The following is a 27569-nucleotide window of genomic DNA, read 5'->3' as shown; positions in this document are numbered from 1 at the left end:
AATCATCATCATCATCTTCCTCTTCATCAGTCAAAGTCGCAGTTGCCTATTTGAAAATTGACATTATAAAATTAATTTATTAAATAAAAGGACCTCAGACTTACGTAGCACTTTTCAATACTCAGGTTTCTCAAAGGCACTTTTAAAATTTTATTTCCGACTTTATTTTAACTATGAAATGTTTAAACACTTATTTATGTATTTCACACTTTTAGCACTCTATATATCTGAAATTTTCAGAAAAGGGAGTTATTTCCTGCCACGTAACGGCGCCTGCGCATTACAAGGCTAGTGATTTGGCGACGTGTACCCGGTGTGTGGAAGTGTTTAGGGTTCTTACCTCCGCCGGGAAACTGTCCGTTACAAGATCCCCGTAAAGCCCCCAAAAAACCCAAAGCATGGGAGCATCTCAGAGCGTGGAGATACCGGGTGGAGGCTCAGAGGGTTACCACGTCCTCCGGGTGAGTTTGAATCACCTGTAGCCTGCTAGCTGTTAGCTTAGCGTCCGGGTAGAAGGGGGAGAGTTCCTGGCTTGGAGTATTGATGAGAGGCCGAGGTCCGTCTCTGCGGCCTCCGTGTGGAAAACACAGCATCATGTTAAGGAATTGCCGTGTGTTTTAGAGTCATGAGTGTCTGATGTCGTCTGGAGCGCTCATGTGGATGTCTCCGGGTAATCTTTAGGAGGTATTCCAGCCGGAAGCTGGGCATCAGCAGGGCTGGAGGCAGCTAAAGCTCCGGAGTGGAATGACAGCTGCGTTTGAGTCTGCATCCATTATCGGACGTTGCATTTTTCTTTTTATTTTAGCTCCGTGGACTTTTAGTCTTTCACGAACTGTGAAACCTAACTTGACAGTTAAAGCCGTGCACCTCAATTTAGCTCATTAAAACTGAGTTATGGACACTCTCGAGTTTGATTAGCCCAACCAAAAGGAAAGCCAATAACTTGTCTCACACTTCATAAACATTCACAACAACGATTTAAGAGCTTGCCCTCTAAACAAAAGTCCCACTTGACAGACTTATTTTTCGTGAATTTTGATCTGACAAAACTAAAGGATTTGTTCAATTTTTTATTTTATTATTGTTTTTTTTTCTTAAAGTGTGTGTGTTGTGTGTCTGTGTCCAGACCAGGGGTCCCCAAAGTGGGTCCTCGAGGGCCAGCATCCTGCATGTTTTAGTTCTCTCCCTGGTGGTGGTAACAACCTTCTCAGCATGTCAATGTTCTTCTTAGGGCTTCTAACAAGCCATCATTGGATCCAGGTGCGTTAAGGAGAGAACTAAAACGTGCAGGATCCTGGCCCTCGAGGACCCACTTTGCGCACCATTGGTCCAGACGCTAAGTTTGTCTCTCATGTTCGTGCACAGGTTCAGGAGAACTCACCAGGGCACCGGGCAGGACTGGAGCCTTTCTTTGACTTTATCGTCTCCATCAACAACAACAGATTGGTAAGACGCGTAACTCATCACCTCCTGCAGAAAAAATTTTCAGCCGTGATGAACTCAAAATTCAATTGGGAGACTTCTCTGTGCCATAAGTTTGCGCCATAAGTGGGAACAAGCCAGGCGATCTGCTAAAACGTGATCGGGTGAAATGGGCGAGAAGGCGCACGCACCTCGTTCAGACTGCTTGACCGTCTCCTCGAGGCGTTTTGAATTTGTTTTCACCAATAACGCACTTATAGTTTTATAGCCAAGGTTACAATAAATGTTTGTCTAGTTTACCCTTTTATATCTCTAGAACTTGGGATGTTCTCACAGTGAGAGCGTCATTCACGGGTTTTGCCGAGTCATTTGGCTACCTTTCTTCACCTCCGTCTCATTTTCCTCCAGAACAAAGACAATGACACCTTGAAGGACTTGCTCAAGGCCAACGTGGAGAAACCAGTAAAGATGCTGGTGTACTCGTCAAAGACCCTGGAGCTGCGGGAGACCACGGTGACTCCCAGCAACCTGTGGGGCGGCCAGGGTTTGCTCGGGGTGTCCATCCGCTTCTGCAGCTTCGAAGGGGCCAACGAGAACGTGTGGCACGTCTTGGTAGGTAGCCGCGGAAACACCCGGGGGGGCGTGTCATCGTCCGAGCCGATGTGATTCAACAAGTGGTTTTACTGTCTGAAACAGGAAGTGGAGCCCAACTCCCCGGCGGCCCTCGCCGGCCTGCGGCCGCACACCGACTACATCATCGGAGCCGACACGGTTATGAATGAGGTTGGCTGTCGGTTCTTAAAAGTTCTCGTAGCCATTGGTTATTAGTCGCACCTTCGCTTCTGTTTTTACGCTTCATCTGATACCTTTGTGTTTCCGCGGCCATCTTTAGTCAGAGGACCTGTTCTCTCTGATAGAGAGCCACGAGGGAAAGGGCCTGAAGCTCTACGTCTACAACACAGACACAGACAACTGCAGGGAGGTGGTCATAACGCCCAACGGATCCTGGGGAGGCGAGGGCAGGTACAACACACGCACGCACACACACACAGTCACCTCAACGGTCCACTTCCTGTTGAGATCTCAGTCTACCTCGACTTTGTTTTCCCCGACCTCTCTAAGCCTTGGATGCGGGATCGGCTACGGATACCTCCACAGGATTCCCACCCGTCCCTTTGAGGAAGGGAAGAAGATCAGCTTCCCTGCAAACTCTTCCACAGAGCCAGTCAGTCCCCTGAAAGACGGATTCACGGAGGTGAGGACGGTTCTCGTGTGGTTCAGTTCTTACAGGCAGCCACTCTGAACAGCCACACAGCTGATTGAACATGAACGGTTTTCCAAAAGTATACGTCCCACTGGAGCTTTTTTCTAAGACAAGCAAACGTTGAATACTGTTCCAGTAGCACGGATAGAAGTTGGTGGTAATGTTCAATATTCAAGGGATTTGAATACTTCTGAAATGTACTGTAGCTTAAAAAAAAGAATCACTATTTTAAGTTAACCGCCGTGCTGATGACAGCTCCACTGACAAATGGGTCTTTACAAGAAGAATCCTGAAACAGTCTCCAGTACTAAAGTACTTATAACAAGCCTGACATTTATTGTAAACTTGAGGGACATTTTCTGTTTTCCTGATGCACCTTTTCCTTAACTATGCCCCACAAATCTGAAACAAACTGCCAGAAAACTGCAAAGATGCCGAAACGCCGACTTCCTTTAAGTCAAGGTTAAAAACTAACCTTTTGCCTTTGATTCATGAACAGGAACATTGATGAATATATTTCTTGTATATTTGCAACAAACATGTTGTTGTATATTGACGACTTCAATGATGGCATTTGACAAAATAAAATGTTTATTGCTCGTTTCTCAAATGTCCACGGGGGATAAATTTCTTCCCAAAATTTTTTGACTTTTGACAGTCAGAAATGTTCAACTTTTAATTGAATTGGACTTTTTTGTTTTTCATAGCAATTCTTCCAACTTTTTCTAGAAAGTTTCTGAGATCTCAAAATTTCTGATGGAAGTTTTTGATTGAAATTTAATCTCTCTCTTTTTTTTTTTTTTTTCTATCTCCAGTGGCCCTAATAATCCATCTGTGCTATACAAATAAATCTGACTTTCCTCTATTTCTTATTTAGGTCCAGCTCTCGGCTGTAACTCCTCCTTCCTCCACGCCCGTCGTCTCATCCGGCCTTGAAGATGCTCTGTCCGGCCTGTCCATCAGCTCCGCTCCGCCCACCATCCCTAGTGAGCTGCAGACGGGTATCGCCTTTGTTTTCACTTGGCGAGCTGGATATCCGGTCCGCTCAGCATTTCAGTTCCTGACGTTCCGTGTTTCTCTCCTCCTCCAGGCTTGCCCACGGTCCCTCTCTTCCCCTCCACCTCCAGCTCCTCCTTCACTTCCCTCCCTCCACTGAATCCTGCCGCCGCCAGTTTTAACCCGGCCACAACGCTACCAGGTGGGTGATTGAAAGTAAATTTGCTTATCTGAAACGCTAATTTATGAAAAAAACTCACGGGCGCAACACAATAGTTGTGTTTCTCAAAACTGTCATGGGAAAACTTTTTTTTTGCTCATCACACAAGTCATGTGATCGACAGCCGGATGTTAAAACTGGCAGAAACCATGAAGACGACGACAGGAAGTAGTCTTCTCCGTTTGTCGCTGCCATTATTTTTAATGACTTGTCGCATCAACAAGCTTACTCACGTGTGATTATAATTTACTTGGATGAAACGCCACAATTGCGAAGTTGTCTTTCTGTGATATTAGCTGAATATTGACAAAGATTTATGCAGATTTGTACTGGAAACCTGGCCAGTGTGTGAAATGCATGGCGTGTGATGTGTCCGTCCTCAGGTCTCATGCCTCTCCCAGGAGGGCTGCCTCCACTCCCCAACCTCCCCAACCTGAACCTGCCGCTCCCGGACCTCGGCGCCATCTCCCTGGCAACCTCCAGCTCCATACCCACAGCAGCAGGAACGACAGGCGAGTCCACAGAAACACCAGGCTCTCTGTTTTCTATCGCTTGTTTTTCGTTTTTGAATATTAAATTGTTTTAATTCTAAACAAATCTGTACTAACTAAAGTTATTTTAAAAAATATCTTTGACAGTGCCCTCTCTGGCTCAGCTGCCCCCCCTGTCCCTACCAGGTCTGGGTCAGTTCCCTCCCCTGCTCCCCAACCCCTCTCTGCCCTTCGTGCCCGCCTCTAGCGTCGCCGGCTCCGTCACTGTCACGGCGACGCCCGCGACCGTCCCGGCCGCCATCGCCACCACAGAGGCCGACGCCACAGAACCCTCGGCCCCCACGGATACAACACTACCGCCGTCGTAATGTCGCCGCGAAACTTTTAACGCAGCCGGTTCTTCTCTCTTTCTCCCATCTGTCTTTCTGTGGTTTTTCTATTTATTTGGCCAGGAGAGAGCAGGCAGCGAGACGCAACAACGGCCGACGTCCCAGTTAGAGCTGAGGCTAAGAGACGGGATGATAGTTCTAGATCAGTCCGACGTGTCTGTGTTGCCGGATTGTCCTTCAGCAGAACTGGTAGCGCTGCAGCTTGTCAAAGCTACTGTACAGAGAAGATTGCTTCACACTTCTGCAGTAAACAGTTTTTATTTTCACTTTTTCCTAACTGGTTTGTCCTTGTCAACCCTCCTTTTTTTTATGTAACTATTACATATTAATGGGGCTGGATGATGAGCAGAATTTGTTTTGACTATGAAGTGGGACGACTAACTCCTGCACTGCTGTATTAAAAAACAAAAAAAATCTACAAAACTCTAAACATGTTTATTTTTCCCTGTTTTCCAGCTCCATTGTTCAGCCTTTTTATTAGCGGCTGACAAACCCCACATTGCACCATTAGACTGATTGAATTACTAATTCTGAAGTTTTCCAGAATTAATCTGGATCATTTTGCACCACTTTTGTTTGTGTGTTTTTTTTTTTATGAAGTTCCTTTCTATGTTCCCACATATAGGCAGAACTCAATAGTACACAGTATGTCAGCAAACGGGTTGAAAGGTCATGGTTCTTGCTGCTGGCTTACCCACCCCTGAATCCTGTTTAGGTCGGTCACAGTAGCAGTACAGTCTCTGTAAAACTTTCAAGAAAACGTCTGCAGAATGCACAGTGCAAGCAATAAAGCCAAATGAGTTTTACAAACTGTGCCTTCGTCTCAATGCTCACTCTTATTGATTTATATTTTAAAGTTTTACATATTTTAAATATTGCTTAAATTTCAATTCAGATTTGTGCAGATATTCATTCTGATTTTGTTCTATAATTTTGTCTTCTAAGTATTTTCCCAGATTGTAAATTTTTTGGTTTTCCCCTCCAAATCCTGAACTTTTTTTATTTCCTTCCACGTTCTAGAACAAATTCTAATATTAAAACTAGATTTTTGTGTGTGTGGTCCTAGTTATTTTTATCTAGCCTTATATTATTTTTCCTAATTAAATGTTCAAGATCTGAAAGTAGCGACTTTAATGAACTCACTGTGTGCAATGCCTCCTAGTGGCCATGAACGGAATGGTACATTTATTCAAAGTTACAAAAATAAAGCTGAAGTAAAGTCATTAATCCAGAGTAGCTCTCTGCAGTCACCTTAACTCACGAATAGTGTAAACCTGGACTTTTTATCCAATATGCTTGAAGCAAACACATCTGTGTGAATGACTACTGTGAAGCGTTTTGTAGTCTTAGTACTTCATAAACCGCTAATTGGAGGTCTGCTACCTTTACAATCCAAATTGCACTTTTTTCTGCCCCAAACATGCCTGATTAAAACTCATTTAGCTCTTTTTTTGTGTTTTATTGAGGGAGGAAATTTATAATTTAAAAAATATATATCGGAAATGTATAATTTTATAAGAACCATTTATTTATTTTAGGTTTAAGAATAAAGGGAAAGTGCAACACTTTAGGAAAAAAGACGACGTAAAAATTTTCTTTATGTTGATATTTGAGAAAAATTGTGGGAACAAAGCAGTCTCCAAACTGATAAAAAGAAAAATATGGAACGAAAAACAATCTATTGCTGCTACTTTTCGTGTCCTATTATGGAAATTCATTGAACACATGAATTTATCTCCCCTTTTAAAAACATTGATTCTTTGCCGTTTTCAGCCAAAATTAAGAGGAGCGACCCAAAAGCCAGAGGTTGCAGATGCCTGCTCCGTTTTTCCGATCGATTAGCCGGTAGTTCACACGGATCCAGCATCTGCAGCAGGTTATACTTCCTGTTTCCACTCGCTTGCTTAATATGAGGACTTGCAACAGAAACCATGCAATCAACGGTCCACAGCCGCCACACGCTAACTCAGGAAAAGTGACTGTTGCAAGTCGATCTAATGGTTGGATATATATACACACACACACACAGAGTAGTGAAACAGAAAAGACGACTAGTTATCAGTCCATATTCAAACAGAGTAAAATGTTTGATGCACCTCTTTTTTAAAATGTTACATTTGATATCAACTGTGTGCATTATTTATTGATTTACCTTGTGTATATGTGATTTATTTATATTTTAAAATTATCTACACAACCAAAATGTGCGTAATTGTGAGGGGAAAAAATCAAGCCGTCTTAGAGGTGTTAATCATGCTCGTTTACTCACTGCTAAATGTGCTAATGCCAGAAAAACACCGTTTATCCGCCATAATCGCAATGTTAACTAGCCTTAGCATTCATGATAGGGTACGTTTTAGTAAACAAGTAGCCAATCAAAGCTCCTCCTGGCTCTGATTGGTCGTTTCTGACTTTATCTATTTCTTCTGGTGGTAGTAGGACAACAGGAAGGAGGCAGAGGAGCTAGATTTTTTTTTTGTCAAAGATTAGCCATAACACAGTGACACTTAAAGATGTAAAATACATCATTTACACACTGCAGCTTTAAAGTTTGATTAAGGAGAAATCATACTATTTCTCCTTAGTAGATTAAATAGATCACTAAATTTGATGAAAAATTCAAGAGGCAAAAAAGGAAAGAAAAAAAAGGAAATTTTAGTTTTTTTTCCGTTTGATCCATTCCGTAGCAGTGAAGTTGCAGAGTCGTTATTGCGACTCTGGTCTGGATTTCTACGGCTGTCCAATCAGACTTCATGATGCTGGTACCGAACCGCTATGGTTTCACATTCTTTCATCACACCGCTTAAAAAAACACTCCCTTTAATCTGACTGTATGATTGTGCTTTACTTAAAAGAAAAAGTTGATCCCTTCTAACTGAATCAGAGTTGGGCATGTTGGACATGTCGCATGCTTTGAGATGACAACCAGGGCTGGCCCAAGCAGATTTTAATTTCAGACCCCCCCATACCAATATGTCAACATCAGATACTTAATTCCTAAAAGTGCAACATATCCACTATTATTAGTCATTCGTGACTGCCTTAATTTTAATCTTATAGGAGTAGCAAACAAGCAAAAGTGCTCTAATTAATTAACATTTTGAAATGCTAACATGTTAATTTAACTATTTGAAAGGAACATATGATGATGCACTGAATTTAAAGAAAAGTTTTATATCTTTTCGGGCGTGCTGTGGCGGCGCAGGGGATAGCACGACCCACATTTGGAGGCCTTCGCGGGTTCGATTCCCGAACCCGGCTGACGTTTTCTGCATGTCTTCCCCCCTCTCCTGTCAGCCTACTTTCGAATACGGGACACTAGAGCCCACAAAAGACCCCCTGGCGGGGGAAAAAAAAGTTTTATATCTTGTTTTTTAAAATTTGGGACAGATTTGCAAAATATGCAATCACTGGAAAATAAAATCAATTGATGCTCTTGGGGGCCCCCTTGTGGTGTTGGAGCCTTAAGCAGCCATTTAACTGTTGAAATTTTTCCAAATGAAAGTGAACGGAGTTGGAAAACAATTAATCCAGGTTTATAGTTTTGAGTCTGCAAATGCGCCATTAAGAGACACCACCAAACAGGTAAGAGTTGTTTTTATTTACACCATGACAACATTTTTTCTTTTTTTCTTGATATATCCATTTGTTTTCCAGCTGAAGTTAATAAAACGCAGTGACTTTTCTCACCTCCTCTGGCACGGGGACAGGCGGGAATATTCCTCACGACAGAGCACACTAGGTCTTCTAAGGAAGTCAGTAAGCAAACAGAAATCTGAGGAGACATTTTGATGTTGGCTGCAGAAGGGAAAAAAAAAACAAAACAAAACAAAAAAAAAGACCCAACTAATTCCTTTGAAACGACAGGTTCTGGAAATTTCCTCTTAAAAGTTCAAGTACACGGCCGACGTGAGTCGAAAATTCATTCCCGTTGGTAAAAATAAACTAAAAGCAACGAACTGAAGAACAGCTTTTGAGAGGAAACAAACAGATGGGGGAGGACACTTAGAAAGCAAAGGGGGGGAAAAAGCCTTGTTAGAATACATCTGCTATAGTGAGAAATGTACAACGGACTCTGCGTCCGTATGGAGTCCAAACTGTGTCGCAACACGTCGCTTCTCGGACCTTCGGACTTTCGCCTGGACAACGACGAGAAAATAAAAAGATTTAAGACAAGATCCACTGTCGGCAGACGCGAACTGCTTCCGATTGGGGACAGGAAGTGCAAATCTAAACCCCTCCTCCCCCGTCAGGGTTACATCACTTTGAAAACGAATCCCCGTTGCGTGCAGAGGAAACTCGATGAGACGGGACGAGTTATTCTGTCTTTTTTTTGTCTGTTTGTTTCGTTTGAAATGAGGGGAGTATTTTCCACACCCGCTGCTGCTCACAGATGCTTTTGCGTTTACAGTCATCTGTTTGGGCATTTTGCTATACAGAGTGCAACTAGAGGAGGTCATATACTGATTTTGGATTCTTCTAAGGGTTAAAGCAGAAACACTTGGTTCACTCTCTGTTCTGGCTTCTCTTCTCCATTTCCCTCTTCTTTCTTTCTCTGTCGTCGTAAAGTTCGGTCAAACACTTCCTTCCATCTTCTTCTCTTTTCCCCACTTTACTCGTTGCTAAATTGTCCATTCTTGAAACGTAGCGGGAGAGGGAGGTCCAGATTTCATTTATTGTCCTCCAACTCTGACAATCCTGTGTTGAGACTGACCTGAGGGTGGCGTCAGTCAGAAGGTGGGGAGGGTGGAGGCGGTGGGCTGCAGCGAGCCGGATGAGTTGGAGCGTCTCATGTGAGGAAGCAGGTAGGAGTCGGAGCACAGCTGGTGAACGTCGAAGCGGTCCTCCTTGCGATAGGCCAGACAGCGCCGGATAAACGCCTGCAGGGCAGGAGAGGAAGAAGGTTTCTTAGTGACTCACCTTGTTCAAGCAGGCAGCATCATGCTGTGGGTTCAGGCGAGACGTTTACATCGACCTTTACGGACGCCCTTTGCCAGATTCTGACAGAACTGCACCTACTTTGTGACGAGCCATGTACAAACCTTTCAGTCGAATTCAGGGCTTATTTTAGTAATCGATTAATCGTAGGCACTTAAGATTGATCGGATATGAAAATTAGCACATTCTGCAGAAATTAGCCACTTGAGCGTTTTATTTATACAATATTAGAAATGCATTAAAGGACGCAAATAAACAATTTGTTTCATTTCTAAATAGGAAATTAAGCATTTTACTGCCCAAAATGTAACATAACATTCCCCTAGCGTATGATTAATCATTTATAGACTCCTTGATTAATTTTTGAATTACCAATTAATAATTAGACTGTAAAAGGTGATTGATAGGACATTTAGTTTTTTAAAGACTTCGCACCGGTGAAACTAAAAATGCCATTTGAAGAGAACAGAGTTTTGGTTTTTTTTATATCTTAAATGTAAATTGTTGATATTTCTTCTACAGTTTTGACTTAATTACTGATCTGAATATGTTGTTCATTCAGCAGTTGGCCTTTTTTTGAATGCGTTTACTCCAATTGTTATGTTTCATCTATTACTAAATTAATTGGCAATTAATTCAATAATTAATTAATCACAATAGTGAAAACAGAAATATATCAAGCTCAAATTTTAGACTCGAGACAAAATTGATTCTTGAGAAAAACTAAAGATTTCAGTCGATGGATTATTCTTCCATCGAACCACAACCAGCATAGTGATTAATCCCAGTGCCAAAGTGTGAATAATCTGCTGAAATTTTTACTTTGTTCTTAAATAACATAAAAAAAATAAACCAAGTATTCAGAAGAAAAAAAAAAAATCCAAATATTTGATTTTACATCTGAAATTTAACTGCAACCATTTAATGCCAGTTGTTTAAATTACAGCCCAGTCTTTGGGATTAAATTAAACCACAAAAACTAACAGAATTATTTATAGATCTGTGTCTCTTCAGTCGGTAACTGGAGATCAAAGCTAACGAGAGTTAAGTAGGTTTCACTTCACACCAAAGTAAACAATTTCCCAGTGGAAAGCTGCAAAACCAGTTAGTACTAACGTGGTGCTTGGTGACAAATTGATACAAGTTTAAAGCAAACAAACACTGAAGAAGCCTTTTCATTGACATGGGTTGGGCTGACAGAGAAGTGCAAAAGAATCCAATTAATCGTTTTGGGATTATGAGGTTGAAATGTTCACAAAGTTTTTATGCTTCAGCTTTGTTGCCTTTTATCAATGTGAAAAATACATTCATGTAGAAGAAGGGGTTCCCACAACTTCAGCTACAAACATAAAAACCAGCTCACATTTTCAATAGAAATATAACAACAAATGCAGATTGTTAAACAGTTGCAATATTTGACATGAATGTTCACAAAGAAGTACATTTAAAAAGCCAATAATGTATTTAAATCGACACGCTTTTTTTTTTTTTTTACTTTACATTGTTTTCCATCATAAAAGGGAAAAAAAAACAATCCATGCTCTGTTTGCAAAGATTTATGTTTCTTTATTTTAAATCCTAGACACAGAGATGAAACTGTTTCTCTTTAAAACAACAAGCCCCGCAAATTTTCTAAAGTAGATATTTAGCTAAACTTATAAGATGTGGTTTTTTCATTTGCTAGTATAAACTTTTACTTTTTGCTGACCTAAAAGTAAAATGTTTCTTTTGGTTATAAAGGCCACAGACTCTAGATGTAAAAGATTTTAAAAACTAAAAGGTTACTTTTAAAGAGTGACACAGAGAGAGTTTGAGAACCTTTGAATGTGGAACCAATTCCTGTTCTGCATAAATGGAGAAAATGTACGCTTTTTTTTTTTTTTTTTAACCAAAAACACCTACAAGATTTAGAAGACAATAAAATATTAAACAATTAGTTCAGTTGTGTGAAGGCTTTTTGAATTTAACCCCATCTGGACCCGAGAATCAAAGCAAAGCTACAACATTCTAGTTTATGCTAAAAAAAAACCCCAAAAAAACATAGATAGATAGATAGATAGAAATGGCAACGGCAGCTGTAAACCATAAAAGTGGGAGTGGGTCACCTTGGCCTCTGTGCTGGCCTGAGGTTTAGCTGGAAACTGGACCTCTGTGGCTTTGAGGATGGTGTTTTCCTGGAGGATGTCCTGCTGCGACTGATTGTGACCAAACGGCTGCAGAAGTGAAACAAACAGAGTGATCCCGGCTACAGAGCCTTTTACCAAACACATGGAAGACAGCAGGAACGCCAAGTGGTGGTACCTTGCGTCCATAGAGGCATTGGAAGAAGATCACCCCCACCGACCACACGTCCACCTTGTTGGAGATCTTAGGTGGCTCTTTCCCCACAACAAAACACTCTGGTGGGAGGTACCTGAACACGTACAACACAAACACTTTAAAAACCTCATTCACAGACTTTTTCATGGAGAGTTGGCTTCTTAAATATACGTCTCGGATCGCTGCCTTTGGCCACGTTTAGAACAATAAACGCAGCGCTTCATGCAGGGCTTTCATGAGCAGTCTCTCTTCACGTGCAGGAAATCTGCAGCTAATGCGATTAATGATTATTTCAGTTATTGATTAATCAATTATTCCGGCGATTAATTGAATAAAAATAAATAAAAAAACTTGGCACATTATGCAGATTTTTTTTTTATTTGAGCCTCTTTTATACAATATTAGCAGTACATCGTAAGACGCAAATAAATAAATAGTTAAATTGCTTTTTAAAAGAAAATAAACATTATTGCCTAAAATGCAACAGCAGTCCTGTGTATTTGTAGCAATGGATGCATCTGCAGTCAAAAAAAAAAAAATTTCTAACATCAACATGCCTATTCATGCTCAGCTATTCCTGCTTGGCTTAACTTCAATACATTGTAGGACTGAGCTGGTTATTATTTCACTGATTTGTCAGTTAATAATAGGATAAAATAAGTGCTTAATTTGAGATCATTACAGAATTTGGTGCAACTAAAACTTTGCCACTTGAGGAGTTTTGGGTAGAACATACTTACTGACAAAAAACATTTTTTTTTTAATCTAAAATGCTAAATGAATATATTTTTTTGCAGTTTTGGCTGAATTACTGCTCCGACTGTGTTGTTCTTCCAGCAATTGGCATGTTTTAGAGTCTGTATAATCCAGTTAACGATTAATCGATTACTAAATTAGCTGACAATTATTTCAACAATTAATCTCGATTAATAGTTTAAGCTCCTACTGGAGCGTGCGTCTCACCAGTAGGTCCCCGCCCCCTGTGACGTCAGGTCCATCCCATCCACGCCATAGTTGTCGTCGTCCATTATCTTGGACAAACCAAAGTCTGTGATCTTGATTTCCCCACACGCGGTGCCGTCCACCAGTAAGATGTTCCCTGTGCAGAGTAACCGCGGTCAGACTCAACGCTCCCTGTCGCTCCGTTCGGCAAAGAAAGAGACACGCGACGCACCTGGTTTGAGGTCGTAGTGGATGATGGGCGGCTTGATCTCGTTGAGGTAGCGCAGGGCGCTGACGATCTGCATGACGATGGAGCGGGCCTCTTTCTCCGACATCAGCTTGTTTTGTTTCAGGTAGAAGTCCAGGTCGTTCCCTTCACAGAACTCCAGGACAGTACAGAACCTGAAACGAAAGCAAACAACAACAACAAAAAAAAGACCAAAACGTGACTTTAGTCGGGAGAATAAATCTTATTTAAGAGTCGAAAAGCAAACAGCAGATCAGAAGTGTTTGCAGAGAGTGCATGTTGCTCGCTGCATAACACCAGACATTTGAACTCCTTCATTGATTGTAGGACAGAAGTCGAGGTCAAGACTTTCTGTTCCTAAAGAAGCATGACGAAAACCAGGGGTGTCCAAACTTTGTCATGTAGGCCAAAAGTCAAAAGTACTCCTAAGCCATAAAAATGATTCTACAAATACATTGTTTTCCCCCCCACTGCTCAACAATAAACTAAGCATGCAATAATTCAAATTAAGCAAGTAAAGAAACATCCAGTTTGCAAATTACTTCGGGGTCAGATGAAGAAACAAAGAGCAATATTCTGCCTGTTCTCAGCAATAACAGGATTTGGGTCTCTCTTTAAAAACGACTGCTGCATCAAGAAAGGTTTAATAAATGAAATGAAAGCAAATTATGGCTTGTTTCTAAGTAGAAGTGGGTTGCTAAATGTGGTCGTATTTACTATGAAAGTAAAGAGAAAGCAAAATAAATGTGCACTAAAAAATGTGTACTTTGTACATAATATTTATAGAAAATCTATTCTCTATGATGACAATTCAGCATGTTCATACCAACATGTCATGATGTGTTTGAATACTCTCAGACATGGCCGCTGCTGTAACCCCAAAGCAACCTGAGGATGTTGGTGTGGGCAGAGGTGAACTCACGTGTCGGTATCCAGGGAGAAATAGTCATACAGCTTGACTATTCTGGGATGGTCCAGCTGCTTGTGTATCCGGTACTCTCTGCATGCATGCCTGTCAAAGTGTGTGCAACAAGAGAAGCGCTTATCTTCCTGAAGTTCAGGATACAACATTAGCACGCGTCCAGCGTCATCGGAATGAAATATGTTCATAAATTGGAACCAATCCTATATTTTCACCGCATGCGGTTATTCATACAGAACCTCAAAATGCAGGTTTATGGAAATTCAAACGGGGCCGTCTCAAAGAAATGAATGCTAATTTTGTCGTTTTATGTTTTGTTGAAATGAAGACATACTAGAGTGGATTTTTTGTCGTGACAGTTCATCATAAAGCACTACATACATGTAAGGTGGAAGGAAAATGATCAGGCTTGTCATCCAAATCAAATTTGACAAGCTTGTTGTGCATATATATCTCTATATAGATCTAGATCTATATAGATATATATCTATCCAGTCCTCTGATCTAACTGGATCTGTAGAAAGAACTGGTTTCCGTTCCACCCCACCAAAGCCTCGTCATTCTAAACGTTTCATCCAGTTTCTGACCCCATTTCATTCTGTGTTCATGCGAAGGGCTGCAGGGCTGGGAGACGACTCAACTACACAAATAGTTGGGCTGCAGCTCACGATTATTTTACTCATCAATTAATCTATTGATTAATCAATATTTCTGACAATCGGCTAAAAAGATTTTTTGGGGTATTCAGCAGATTTTTTTTTTATGCAAGCCTTTTTATACAATTTTAGAAATGCATTAAAAGATAGAAATAATCAATTAATTTTTTTAATAATAAAAAAAAAACATTTTATTGCCTAAAATGCAATGACAGCATTTCTTTAATATACACTTGATCATTTGTAGCAAAGAATGCATCTGTAGCAAAAACAAAAAAAAAAAGCAACAAAAAAATAAACTTCTGACATTAACATGTGTCAGCCATTTCCTTCTAGACTGATCAATACTGTGTAGGGCTACTCTGTTGATTAATTTTTAATTAACTGATTAATTAAAGGTGCTTAGCAAGAGATTTTTTTTTTTCTCAGAAGTTGAACTAGTGAAGCTAAAACTATGCCACTTGAGATCTGGGTAGACAATACAAAGATTTATTCTTTATTATTTTAAATGGAAAATGTAAATATTTGTCGTACAAAATTGGCTCATTGTGCCGTTCTTCCAGAAAATTGTCTTTTTTTTTTGTGACCATTTGTAAACTTCAGTTAGCGATTAATCGATTACTAAATTAGTTGACAACAACTTCAATAATCGATTAGTTATTGTACATAATGTCCCATCTTAGTTCTGACCAACCGCTGTAGAAAAGCAGCCCCACCATGTTTCTATGAGGTATGTAGAGAATGGTATGCAGTATTAGTTTTCCTCCAAACCCTAACAAATCCCTCAGGCCTCCACAGAGCAGATTATACTGGTGTTAAATTACACACAGGTGATTTTTTTTTTTTATCTGGTTGCCTTTGAGTACGACTGGCTGCACTGTGTGTTATTTACAGATTTTTTTTTTTATTTGTGTAAAATTCTAAGCCATATGTCCATTATTTTTATTCTACTTTTGCGTTTTGTCCGTCACATAAAATGTTGTTGCGATGCGACAAAAAGTGGAAAAGTTCAAGGCAGAGTGCTACTGACTGATTGAGCTCGTAACCGTCTGCTGTAAACACAACAATGTGTGCAGACACCTACTTGTGGTAATTTTCCTTCTTCTCCTCTCTCCAGTTCTTGTTGAGCTGATGGATTTTTACAGCTGCGTAGCGCTGTTCAAACAGGTCGAATGCCTCCATGTGACGAAAAAGAACAGACATTTTGTCTCCAGATGCAAACTCACATGAAAATAAGTCGCCCAAAAAAAAAAAAAAAAAAAAGATGCCAGTTTTGCAGGCGGTACCTTGAAGACTTCGCTGAAGCCGCCCCGGCCCAGCAGGTGCAGCAGCAGGTACCGCTCATTCAGAGTAGGATGGTCTTTAAAACTGTGTGAGGAAGACGTTATTATAAACAAATACAACTTTGCTCTGAAACTAAATCTGCAACAAAAAGGGACCCGGTGTTATTCCATTAGGTCAGTAGCACTTCTTGGTTATCAGTGTCTTTACCAGCAGCAGCCATCAAGATGTCAGAAAATAAAGCAACTTCAAGCTGCGAGAAAAGAGACGATTTTTGCCATCTTGGTTTCGATCTCCTCTAAGTAGCTTTTAGCTCCACTCCTTCATTAGATTTCCTGTTAGGCTCTGATTTCACTGGAATGGCTGTTCGCTACAGGTAACAGATCTCATGAGCCAAACTGCAGCTTTAATTGGTCAAATGTAACTCAGATTCGTCATGTGGACACATTTTGAACAGTTTCTGCTCTCTGAACAACTCAATAAAATCTGCTTAAAACTAGAGCATCTGAAACGATTCAAAGAGAATATCACGACTGAACCGAGTCATTTCCAAAACTTATGTTGGATTTAAAAACTCTTTACAAGTGATGAATATGAAGAATGTATTAATTTTTAAATATCATAGTGAGGATTAGAGTTTTACGTTTTGTTGTTGGGCTTTTACAGAAATGTTAAGACTGTATTCGGCGGACTTACGCTGAGCTGTCCTCGTTGTTTATCCTCTTCAGCTCCCGGATGTGAAGGTTCCTCACCCGCTCCAACCGCTCCAACTCCGCCTGGATCTCAGCTTCCTCCTGACCAGACGTAGCAGAAAACGCAGAGAAAATAAAGCTTAAGCTCAGGATTCTTCTGCAGGAATCGAGCGCGTTTTCATTTGTCGTGCAATTAATCAATTTATTGCTCATCGTCACAACGTATTTAGCTCCACTGTTCTTCCATCAATTCCGACCTACAAGGGGAAACAAACCCAAAGCATGTCTTGCTTTGTTCAGCAAATTGGCAATAAAGTTGCATTTATTCATTTTAGACACAAAAGAGATTGCTAGTTAGCAAGGGTATGCTAGCAGTGAGTTAGCCTCAAAAGCCCCACAAGAAAACTCAGACATATAGAATACACTAGATTAAATAGTCCAGCTAAGACAAAACTTAGGACTTGTTATTGTTGTATTTAAGGCCAACTTACTTTTTAAAAAAATTAATTCAAGACATTTTAAGACCTTACTTTTAGATACATGTGTAAACACCTTATCTGTTGGTGATTCTTCTTCACTTTCTGCAACTTTACTCTACGACTGACCTTTTTTAGGTGTCCGAGCCGAAGCTTGAAGATTTCTTCCTGCTCGTGGTACTCAGCGAGGGTCAGTCTGTCCAAACGGGAGAAACCGAGCTGAACTGGGTGACTGAAAACGAATCAAATGCTTGCTAAACATATTGCAGATTCAATTCAAAACACCCGGTGCGTTTTAATTCAGTTCAAACCCTGATGCTCTGCAGCAGAAGGGTATATAATCAAGTGTGTGCGATTCTAAGAGAGTATAAATAGTCGACAAGCGGCCGCCCCCCCATTCTGTACGGTCCGGCATCTTCCCGTTGCGGCAGACGGTTATTTCTGTTGACTCACAGCTGGGGCAGGGAGGGCTTGAGGAAGGGGTCAGAGTCGTTGCCGTTGACCACTTTAGTTTTGCGCTGCTTCGGTTCGGAGGTGGACGCCACCGACAGCGAGGGGGACGCTGGGTTTGGCGGTTTTCGCTTTGCCAGCAGCTTCCTCTGCCGCTCAATATCCTCCCTCTGTTGGTTGATGCTCTCCTGTTGCCTGGGCGACAGAAAAAGCACACCAGAGATGATAAATTAGGGTCCAAACAAGCCAAAAAAGTGGCAGGCGCATGATCGTGTGAAGCAAAACAACTAAAGCAGAAGCTGAGGTTGTTTGGAAACAGTGTTTTTGACAGTAATCCTCACTTGATCAGGTTCTGGAATGCGTATCCGTCGGTCCACTGCTCCGTGTAGGACGCGCCGTGTCGGACCGTGGTGAAGTGCCCGAGCCGGAGCCGGTCCCGCATGCTCTTCTCGCGACTCGACTGCTTTTCCTGGGTGCTCTGTTGGACGAAAACAGGACAAGATGAAGGTTTCCCAGCGGCATGAGCCGAGAGAGGATGGAGTTTCTCTTCCAGCTCAAAGAAAACAGAGTTACACCCTCAAAGATCTCTTGCCTTGAAGAACAATGCCAAAAAGTACAAAACACACCGAATGAGAAGAGCCTTTCAACATAGACACCTTCAGCCTGAACATTGAATAAATGACACATTAAACTTGGTTACAGTGGTAAGCTATGATGCTTCCCTATAACGTTTATGCAGAAAGTGGTACAAGAGTGAAGTCGGCCTCCCACCTTCTTCAAATTAAATAAAGTTGATGTCAAAGGTCAACCAGCTAGTCCACATGTACAAAATCAGACAAAATACACTGTCAATCAACTGTGTATGATGAAGTATAAAATATAAAATTAAGTCATATTATTAGGAGAATAAAGTCGGAATTCAACGCCTCTATTCTCGTAGAACGACTCCATTCCTGTAATATCACGACTTTACTCTCAAAACGTTTTGACTTTATGCGGATTTTTTTTTTTTTTTTTACTTTATTCTCGTAATTTTATTGCATAACTATGCTACATAATTTGTGCCATTTTAATTTTAAAGACTAAAAGAAAGGTTTCCAGTGGTTACACAAACAATATTTATACAAATCAGCTTTTTATGTTTGTGCAGCTAAAATGCTTGTAGCACAGTTGACTGACACAAAAAGTGAGGGGGTCGGTTGTTGACCTTTGATGGTCTCTGGGAACGTTTATTACAATTTTTTTAAAAAGACAAGAGGCACAAACAAAAATGTTTGCTGCACAAATGTACTACAAATGTCTGACACCCATTTGGCTTGATTTGAAGGACGTCGCTACGGTGAAGACGGGTCATGCATGTGAAGACTACCTTCTCTATGAGCAGCTTCTTGCTCATGGTGATGCACTTGTTGAGTCTCTCTTTGTATTTCTCCAGGAGTTTTTGCTGCTCATCAATCTGTCTCCGAAGGTCACAGTTGGCCTGTTACAAACGAAGACAAGAGGCGCGTCATGAAACCGACCCGATCCCACGCATCAGACCGCAGCCCAGACTGAACCATAACAGATACCTGTTGTAGGCGGACCTTCATGATCCATCAAGGAAGGATCGTTTTTAAAAAAAAAAAATCACACCCATTTTCATGTCCATGTCTTTAAAAAAAAGTGACTGTCAGTGTGAAAGTTGCTTGCATTGCTTTTCTGTGCGTTTATGTTATGACACATTCGGGATGTTTCAGATGAAGCTAGCTTTGTTGCTGGTCAATAGAGTAATAAAATCAGCTTTTGAAAACTACATTTTATTTTTACTCAGGTTATCTTTGTCTGGTATCAGGTTTTTTTTTTTTAATTATCTGAAACAATTAGGTGTGATAAAAAAAAAAAAATGTTTAATGTAGAAACTTTGCTGACATGACTGCTTATAAATTCCCAACTTTCCAGGCAAAGTGCTGGATTTATGAAGCAGCAGAACATGTTCCTGTACATTTACCTGTGTATGATGAAGTGGAAGAACACTAAATCATAGACGTTTCCCGCTGGTATTGTTAATGTCTTCTGATAGTATTATATATTCTACAGCAGGGATAAAATAATCCAAGATCTAACATAATGTTACTTTTTAAAAGTCTCCCTCAGACCCTCTGGACACCTGACTGGTCTGAGAAAGTTCTAAAAAAGTCTTTAAGAAAATATTCTTGCTACATTTTCTGGCATTTATCCAAAAGAAATAATTTTGGTCATTCTAAATGACCTAATCCAAGAGACATCTGGTCTGATTTAACTTCAGACAGTGAGGAAAAAAAGTGAGTGTCTTCTTATTATCTTTAAATACCTGATTTTAACTGTGAATAATGCTTTCTAAATTTAGGCTTTTAATAAAACGTTGGATTGCATTTTATTACAAAAGTTTGCAGTTTGAATATCCAACATTTATAATGAAATGAGGCCCTTTCCAAATATTGAAAACACCAAATTGAAACGTAAACATTTTCAAGAATCTCGAGAACCCTGCTACATTTGACTGCAGAGACAGAACTCACTCTGAGCAGGTCGTCTATCCGCCCTTCTTTTTTTTCCAGGTCCAGGCTCTTGTTGCTCTCCAGGGCAGCAAGCTTCAGGCCCGTCAGCTCCGTCTGCAAGCGCAACAGAAACGTACTTCTAAGCCGTCCGCTGGTGAGAGAAAGGGCGTGAATGATCTCAAAACAAAACGTGTGCTATGGGTTTTGTTTTTTTCCCCCCTCAAACCTGGACACATTTGCTTAAAGAAGCTTTGAGACTGTGCTCGGCGAAACACAGGCTGGTGGGAGAGGAGCTGTTCTGACGGATCTGCACACACACAGAGAAAAGTTACAACCTCGCACGCACACACACACACACACACCGCACAAGAAATCTGTGGTCTGAATCAACTCTCAGGGAGACGCGTACAATTAAGCCTGGGGCCGACTGCGAGCTCTGTGGGGAGCGGCGAATCGATGGGAGCCCTCTGACCGGACTGGAGCCGTTTCCGCCCTGAAACTTTGTAGAAACCTTAAAATCAACCTTCAGCTTCAAATGATCAGATTAAAAAAAAAAAGAATTACTCACGTCAAAGAAGTCGCTGATCTTCGGCCCACGTGTCGAAGTCTTCCCTGGAAACCAAGCAGCAGAATTACATTTATTAACTGATTGTTAAGACGATTAATCAATTAATCCTTTAAATATGAAAAATAGCACATTCTAAATATTTGGGGTAAATACTCAAAGCTCCTTTAAACACTATTAGAAATACATTAAAAGAAGCACAAAAAAAACAAACTATTCCTTTCCATTTTTAAATAGGAAACTAAACATTTTATTACCTAAAATGCAACAACATAACATTCCTCTAATTATCTCTAGATTCTTTTTTGCGTTACGAATTACCGGTACTAACCAGATTGCAAAAAAGATGATTAATATGAGATTTTGTTTTTCTTAAAGAATCTGAGCCAGATCAAGCTAAAACTCTGCCACTTGAGTCCTGGGTTAAATTTTTTTTTAATTTTTAAAATTTTTTATTAGTCTTAAATGCAAATTGTGAATATTTAGCAGTTTTGACTTAATCACTGCAATGAATATCTTGTTCTTTCTGCAAATGGCTTTTTTGAGTCTGTATATTCATGTTAAGGATTAATTGATTTCTAAACAAGTTGACAATTAATTCAATAATTGATTAATTGCTTAAACCCTGATTACATTTTAAAAGGAAGCTGCCGGGTGGTTAAGTTAGTGTGAATCCCAGCATTTTAATGCAACACACCTTGACTGCTCTCAGAATATGTATCGGCTTTCCTCTTCCGGCCCCTGGACGACTCGGAGTACTTCTTCTCCGGGGTCTGACAATCGATATTTGATGAAAGGAGCAGGAGAAAGAAAAGACAAAAAAAAAAAAAAACATAAGTCCCTTGCGTTTTACCTAACAAAGCAGAGCGCAGTGCAGGGTGTTCAGCAGGAAAGACCAGCAGGAAGAAAGAGTACATACTGAGTAGGCAGGGGAGCTCCCTCTTTTCAAATCAGAGTTCTAGGAAGAGAAAAGAAGGTGGAGGTGGAAGTGGAGGGAGAGACAGAGCGAAGAGCGGCTGGTGCATAACAACACTTTATGTGTGCATACATGTTAGAAACTCAGCTTTTGTGTCTTTGCGTGAGAAAGGACGTGCGTGAGCGTCTCTGTGTGTGGGCTTTACCTCCGACTCTTTGTCGCTGGATGACCCCAGACTCCCGTAGCTGTGGTTTGAGGATTCGTTAGCCAGACCCTACGCAGATGCAGATGCAGACACACACACGCACACACGCACACACACGCACACACACACGCACACAAGTCAGCGAACAGGAGAACAGTCTGTACAGGTGTGTTGTGCAAGCTCAGTAACTCTTACAGAAACGTGTAGAATAGAGAAACCGGCGCTGGCGGCAGGCCTGCAGTCTGACACGCCTGACAGGAATGCAGATTCTTAGTGAGTAGGTGTGTCACTTGGCATTTCTCCCCCAACACGTGAATATTTCCAGGAACTTAAGAGTCCTTTTAAGGAAAACGGGAACCTTTAACCTGATTTTCCAGCGTGGGGGAGCTGGGGCTGGACTTTTATTTCTGGGATTAAAGTAGCTTCAAAATTTAGTCTTTTGAATACCGTTTGGATTATGCTGAAGTGTTTTGTCTTGAAGTTGATTTTAAGCTAATCGTCACTTGTTACCATTTCATCATGGAGCGTTTAGCACAAGAAAATGTATTTAAATAAGGTTTGAGTGCCTAAAATTAAAAAGAGTAAACTCTAGTAATGTACTAATAGATTTGTATGTGATTGAAATCTGTATTTGTTCCTCCTGTTAGCTTTGATCGGTGAGCTACAAGTATTTTATATTTTATTCCCCCCCCATTCATTAAATGCACCAAAAGTGGAGATTATTTTATTATGGCTTCATTTTCAATTGAGCTGATGCACGAATCAGAACGCTCAAACTGATTTCTGATTGTTTTGGGTGTTTTATTTTTTTTTGCAAAGTTTGGAGTTGCCGAGTATGATCTCTCGTCAAAAACTATAACAGTGATATAAGTAGAAAAAACAGGACGGCATATTAAATGCTTCTCTAGCCGTCAGACTGTGGGTGGTCATTATTGATATTCAGAGGAGACATTATGTCACACCGCGTCTGTGAGAGAGTCGTCAGTGTTTCACCAATTTAAAACAAAGACAAAATGATAATAGGGTTAACATTTTAAAACTGTCTTTAGTATCTTATATTAGCGATTAGAGTCAGTGTGGCAGGAATGTGCTGATTTACTGTGCATTCAGATCTCCAGCTAATTTTTTTTTTTTTTTACTTTCTAACAAAATATTTAACATTTGATACCATGAAAAATACAATATTGTTTAAATTTCATTCTTACATCTCTGTACTAATGATTATTGCAGTAATCAATTATTCTATCAATTATTCTGAATTAACTGGATAAAATGTCGATGCATTTTACAGATTATTTAGTCAACAGCTTAATCCTTTTTGTTCAATACTAAAAATACATTAACCAATGAAAATACACAATTCAGCTTATGTTTAAAATAAGAATATAAATATTTTCTTGCCTAAAATGTAATAATGTAGCATCAATTTTAACCAGGTGAAGCCAAATTAAGCCACTTGACGAGTTTTGGGTAGAACATATTTACACAAAGTGTTTTTATCTTAAATACAAAATGTAGATTTTTTTTTTCTACAGTTTAGGTAATTAATTACTGCTCTGAATATTTTGGGGGTTTTTTCAGCAAATTGCCTTCATTTGGAGTCTGTACTAATCCATTCCGAAATTAGTCAGTGGAAAACCAATCACCGGCCGACTCTTTGTTGCTTCTCTATCTGTTACGTTCGTATGGGGAATCTACACATACTGAATACATATTAGCTCATAAGCAGTCTTCAGAAAAAAAAGCAAAAACACAAATTGAGCAAAATCCGAGCGGCTCAAATCGCAGAAATAAAGAGAATCGGTATCGGTCAGTCGGCTCGATCAGTGCATCTCTATAAAAAGATTGTTGCATTTGTGTGCATTTTGTATTTCAAAATCGAGGATTTAGTTTAGGCTCTTTAAATTATTTTTTTTGGAGGGCGCCTGCAGGGGTGGGGACGCGCTGCCATTACCTTTGCACCTCCACTGGCGCTTCCAGTGCTGCCTCCTGTATTGCCGCTGACAGCTCCTGTAAACCTGGCCTCCAGCAGCTCCTGTCTCCTGGGGTCCAAGCTGTGTAGCTCCTCCATCGCTCCTGTTATTAAAGCACATAGGTGTTGTCATTTTAGTCAATTCAGTGACACACACACACCACAAACATTTTTTTTAAATACAATAGAAAATCAACTCAAGATAGACCTGAAAATGTCAACAGTAGGAAGTAAACGTAGAAAAGTAAAAACCAAATGGACGGAGCTAATACGAAGGTGGTCCTTTAAAAAAATAAAAACAAAAAATGAAGAAGAAGAAGAATGCGTGTGGTGGAAGGTGCAGCAGATTAGTGTCGGAGCATTTCCAAACTGAGCAGAAAGGTCACGGTAGCACTGGGAAGTCAGGAAGTGAAAAGGCGAGAGTGGGTGAAGTCAGCCTTCCAGTCTGTCCACACAAAAATTTTCCACCAGCTAACCCACGGTATCATCACACCGAGCAGTCAAAACAACAGCTCCACACAAGATACTGACATTTATGCATCCGGAGACACTAGGAGCATCTAGAATAGCAGAGTTACAGCTGAACAATTAGAACTTGTTAACCTAAACTCGTAAAGAAAAAAGAAAAAGAAGAAGCATAAAGCAAAATCAACAAGGCCTTTCACAGCATGTCTAATTAAAATGCTACATGTGTGCATCAGTGGCGCTTACACTGCAAAAAAAAAAAATATATATACATATATAAACAAAGGCTATTGCAGCTAAGCAAAAGCCCAAATATACCTTTAAAAAAATCATCACATGTAGAAAGAAACTCATGTGAGCCTGTATGACAGGGGGGCTTTGATCTGGTACAACCAGTTTCCACACAGAGGAGAGGTAACACAGCTGCTCTGCTCCCTACTGCTCCAAGTGTTTGTTTCCTTATTGGACATTTCCAGGCTGTCATCTTTACACAGCTACTGGCACTGGGGCAGGCCTTAAAAGGCATAATGGAGATTATGAAACCCTTATGGAGCACGTAGCAGAGGTTACCCTAGGACAGAATAGAAAGTGATTTGGGGGTTGATTGAAATGCAAAGGAGCTCTAGCTTCATACTGCTTCGTTGTTGTTGTTTTTTTCTTCGTCGAGGTACAGTATGTCACTCGAACAGTTTTGACAAAAAAAAAACAACGTAAAATTTCTTAGAAATCAACTTGTCAACACAACAAAAGCTCTGAATATTTGAACGTTGCAGATCGTGTCCCTTATTACTAATGGATCAAGCTGTAACGTTAAAACCAGCTGTTGCCACTTATCACGGTTTAACAACCACACTGTCTAGGAGTAAATTACTTTCTCCCACCCAACCCATACACAAAAAATACGTCGAAAAACAAGGCGGAGAAAAATACAGATGCATCCACAAAAAAAACTAATAGAAAAGTAACATTTACGGCCTGTTATCGTGTTAATAAGAATAATAATAATAGCAGGGACGTGCAGAACTATGCATTAATAGATGCATGCACAGTTTACGTTGTTTATCTACAAAGTGACAGGAGGCAAATGATACTAAGTGCAACACTGATACGGCTTCAACCTGGAAGCTACACAAACAAGTCAACAAGCTAGCTGCAGCCTCTGAGGAAACATGGTGATTTAGCTCGCTGCTACTTAGAGCTGGCATTAAACTGAACTGACAGCTGACGTTTGGCTTCCAATTCACGGCATCAGTGAACTTGACATCCATTTTTTTTTTCTTTCTTCTTCTTCTTTTCCCCCTCAGCAAAACGTTAGCTTCCCAACCACCGAAATGGCCTCCGTCTCACGATAAAAATGACACCTTTTCATTAAAACGGGAGCGGGTCAAGCCCTCGGCGAGGCGTTTCAGTACCTTCCTTGCTCTTTGCGGTCGCCGTTATGTGTTGTTGAGAAATCGTAGGGGACGAGGAGAGCTGCGACCAAGATGGCGTCGCCTCCAAACTTCCACCACCACTTCCACTGTTACTTTGGACACTCATGAAGCCACTTTACCGCCGAGAGGAGCCAGAGCACACACTGCTGTTTGCGGAAATCTCGAACTTATCGCGTTCATCGTTTTTGGTTTTTTTCGGCACCTGCCGCAGACGAACACGACGGCGAAAAGAAAAAAAAACCTGGGAGAGGAGTAAGGGGAGAGATGTCAGTCCCGTCTTCGTCGCCGCTAGACGTCTCGCATGTTGTCGCCCGAGAGGGTCCTGCGGGGGAGCGGCTTCTTGACACGGATCCAGTGTAACCTTTGCATGATGACCGCACAGCGCGCGCCTGTCAGCATCCAGTTCGCGAGCGGAGCTTTGATTCTAATGTTGGTAGGCGAGGCTATCGCGAGGCTGGCGGCTCTGCGAGCGAGCGCGAGAGCAGGCTTGACACTGAAACAGACACTGATCTGGGATCATTTTACCCTCCTCCAAACTAGCTCTGAGTTCACCGGAAGCCGCCGCTCCGCGTCGACCTGGGAACAGTTTTCCTGTTAGGCTCCAACAACAAACATCCCGACCAAAACATAAAATAAAATAAAAATAAAAAATGGCTGAAAGTTGTTGTCCGCATCCAGAGCACGAAGGGAGAAGTCGCACATTTACATTTAATCAACAACAGCGAATCATTTTAATATACATTAAAACAGACTGGCGTTCTGCCTTAAGTGCTTTATTGAACAAGATGCATGTTTTAAGTTGACATGAGAGAGTTTGTGCTTGTATTCATGCATGCTATGTGTTAGACTGGGCTGTGGTCTCGATGTTCTGCCTTTTTTTTTAGTCTTTAAGTACAAGTTGCAGGGAGGGGGTGCAGGTGGGAGGATAGTGATGTGGTCTGGGCTCTAAGGTGTTTTGTTCCAAATTTGGTGCAGTGCATCAAAATGTCTTTGCCATCTTGTAGGGCATCACACACATACAGTCTCTTCTTTACTTTAGCGTGCAACTTGTCCTACTTCTTTAGCCCTTTTGCACCCGATGACATATTTTACACTCTATAAAAGTTTTATTTTTTCCATGGGAGGGGGAAAAACCTGCACTTAAAAACTTTATTAAGTGTACTTAATGCTACCATTACAGATGAAGTTAATTACGCTGTAAAGGGGCATGTTGTCTTTCAGCCTTGCAGTCAGATTGCATCAACACACCAGGGTACAAACAATCACATTGCACTTCATATGCACCTGCTCATGGTAACCTGATTTTTTTTGGTATACGCGAAGGTTTCCATAGTAACTGCAAAAGGTTAGACAGGCTATGAAGATGATTGTATAAGCAGTCTATATGCCACTCATTTATAGCATAGTGCCAAACACACACACATACCTCAATGTGAAACCTGCGTAGCTTTCCAGGGAAAGCAGTAACTGGTGATCAATATTTTAACAAGCTGTCAGGAGATTCTGAGAATCAAAAAGCAGGACTGGAAAGTTGTTGTGTTGGCTGAGATTTTGAAAACTTTCTTCAGCCAAGAAGCACAGCTGCAAGCTAAGAAGAAGAAAAAAAAGAAGAATCAGAAAAAAAAAAATCTTGGAATGTAAAGTGTTTCTTCAAACTCTTAGAAATGGTAGTTCTACATCCATTTTAAGACAGTTCTGTTTCTCATCAGCTAATTAATTTTACTGGATAAAATTCTGAATATTACTATCATAAAAAGTGAATACGGAGAACATAAGCTATTAAATTTTTTTC

General features: G+C 40.6%; 2 protein-coding genes across 9 annotated transcripts; one reads left to right on the top strand and one right to left on the bottom strand.

Moving 5' to 3' along the window:
* Window positions 1-271: 271 nt before the first annotated feature.
* LOC122840657 (Golgi reassembly-stacking protein 2-like) lies at window positions 272-5597 on the top strand. Of its 2 annotated transcripts, none has more exons than XM_044133211.1 (10): window positions 272-461; window positions 1366-1446; window positions 1831-2034; window positions 2119-2205; window positions 2315-2445; window positions 2545-2677; window positions 3564-3672; window positions 3777-3884; window positions 4286-4414; window positions 4541-5597. In XM_044133211.1, exons 1-10 carry the CDS (start codon window positions 399-401, stop codon window positions 4759-4761), a joined length of 1266 nt encoding a protein of 421 aa, XP_043989146.1. In that variant the 5' UTR covers window positions 272-398; the 3' UTR covers window positions 4762-5597. The 2 variants fall into 2 exon arrangements, with proteins under 2 accessions (XP_043989146.1, XP_043989145.1); XM_044133210.1 differs by having other exon boundaries at window positions 3564-3687.
* A 2767-nt stretch (window positions 5598-8364) lies between these two features.
* Window positions 8365-26350, bottom strand: LOC122840655 (serine/threonine-protein kinase tousled-like 1-B). 7 transcript variants are annotated; one of them, XM_044133204.1, is made up of 22 exons: window positions 25757-26350; window positions 23862-23983; window positions 21908-21976; window positions 21706-21744; window positions 21484-21559; window positions 20790-20833; window positions 20631-20714; window positions 20448-20528; window positions 20243-20335; window positions 19075-19185; window positions 18047-18183; window positions 17709-17900; window positions 17385-17487; window positions 16784-16881; window positions 16093-16174; window positions 15891-15982; window positions 14151-14240; window positions 13214-13383; window positions 13003-13138; window positions 12022-12133; window positions 11826-11933; window positions 8365-9662 (listed from the first exon to the last, which is right to left on the bottom strand). In XM_044133204.1, exons 1-22 carry the CDS (start codon window positions 25881-25883, stop codon window positions 9513-9515), a joined length of 2316 nt encoding a protein of 771 aa, XP_043989139.1. In that variant the 5' UTR covers window positions 25884-26350; the 3' UTR covers window positions 8365-9512. The 7 variants fall into 7 exon arrangements, with proteins under 7 accessions (XP_043989139.1, XP_043989138.1, XP_043989140.1 ...); XM_044133203.1 differs by having other exon boundaries at window positions 20631-20720; window positions 25757-26345; XM_044133205.1 differs by having other exon boundaries at window positions 17385-17451; window positions 20631-20720; window positions 25757-26332.
* Between the last annotated feature and the right edge of the window lie 1219 nt (window positions 26351-27569).

The sequence above is a fragment of the Gambusia affinis genome, linkage group LG12 (genome assembly GCF_019740435.1).
Source record: "Gambusia affinis linkage group LG12, SWU_Gaff_1.0, whole genome shotgun sequence".
NCBI classification, from domain to species: domain Eukaryota; kingdom Metazoa; phylum Chordata; class Actinopteri; order Cyprinodontiformes; family Poeciliidae; genus Gambusia; species Gambusia affinis.
Note: the sequence above shows the minus strand (reverse complement) of the source record. Positions and strands in the feature narration are given on the sequence as shown.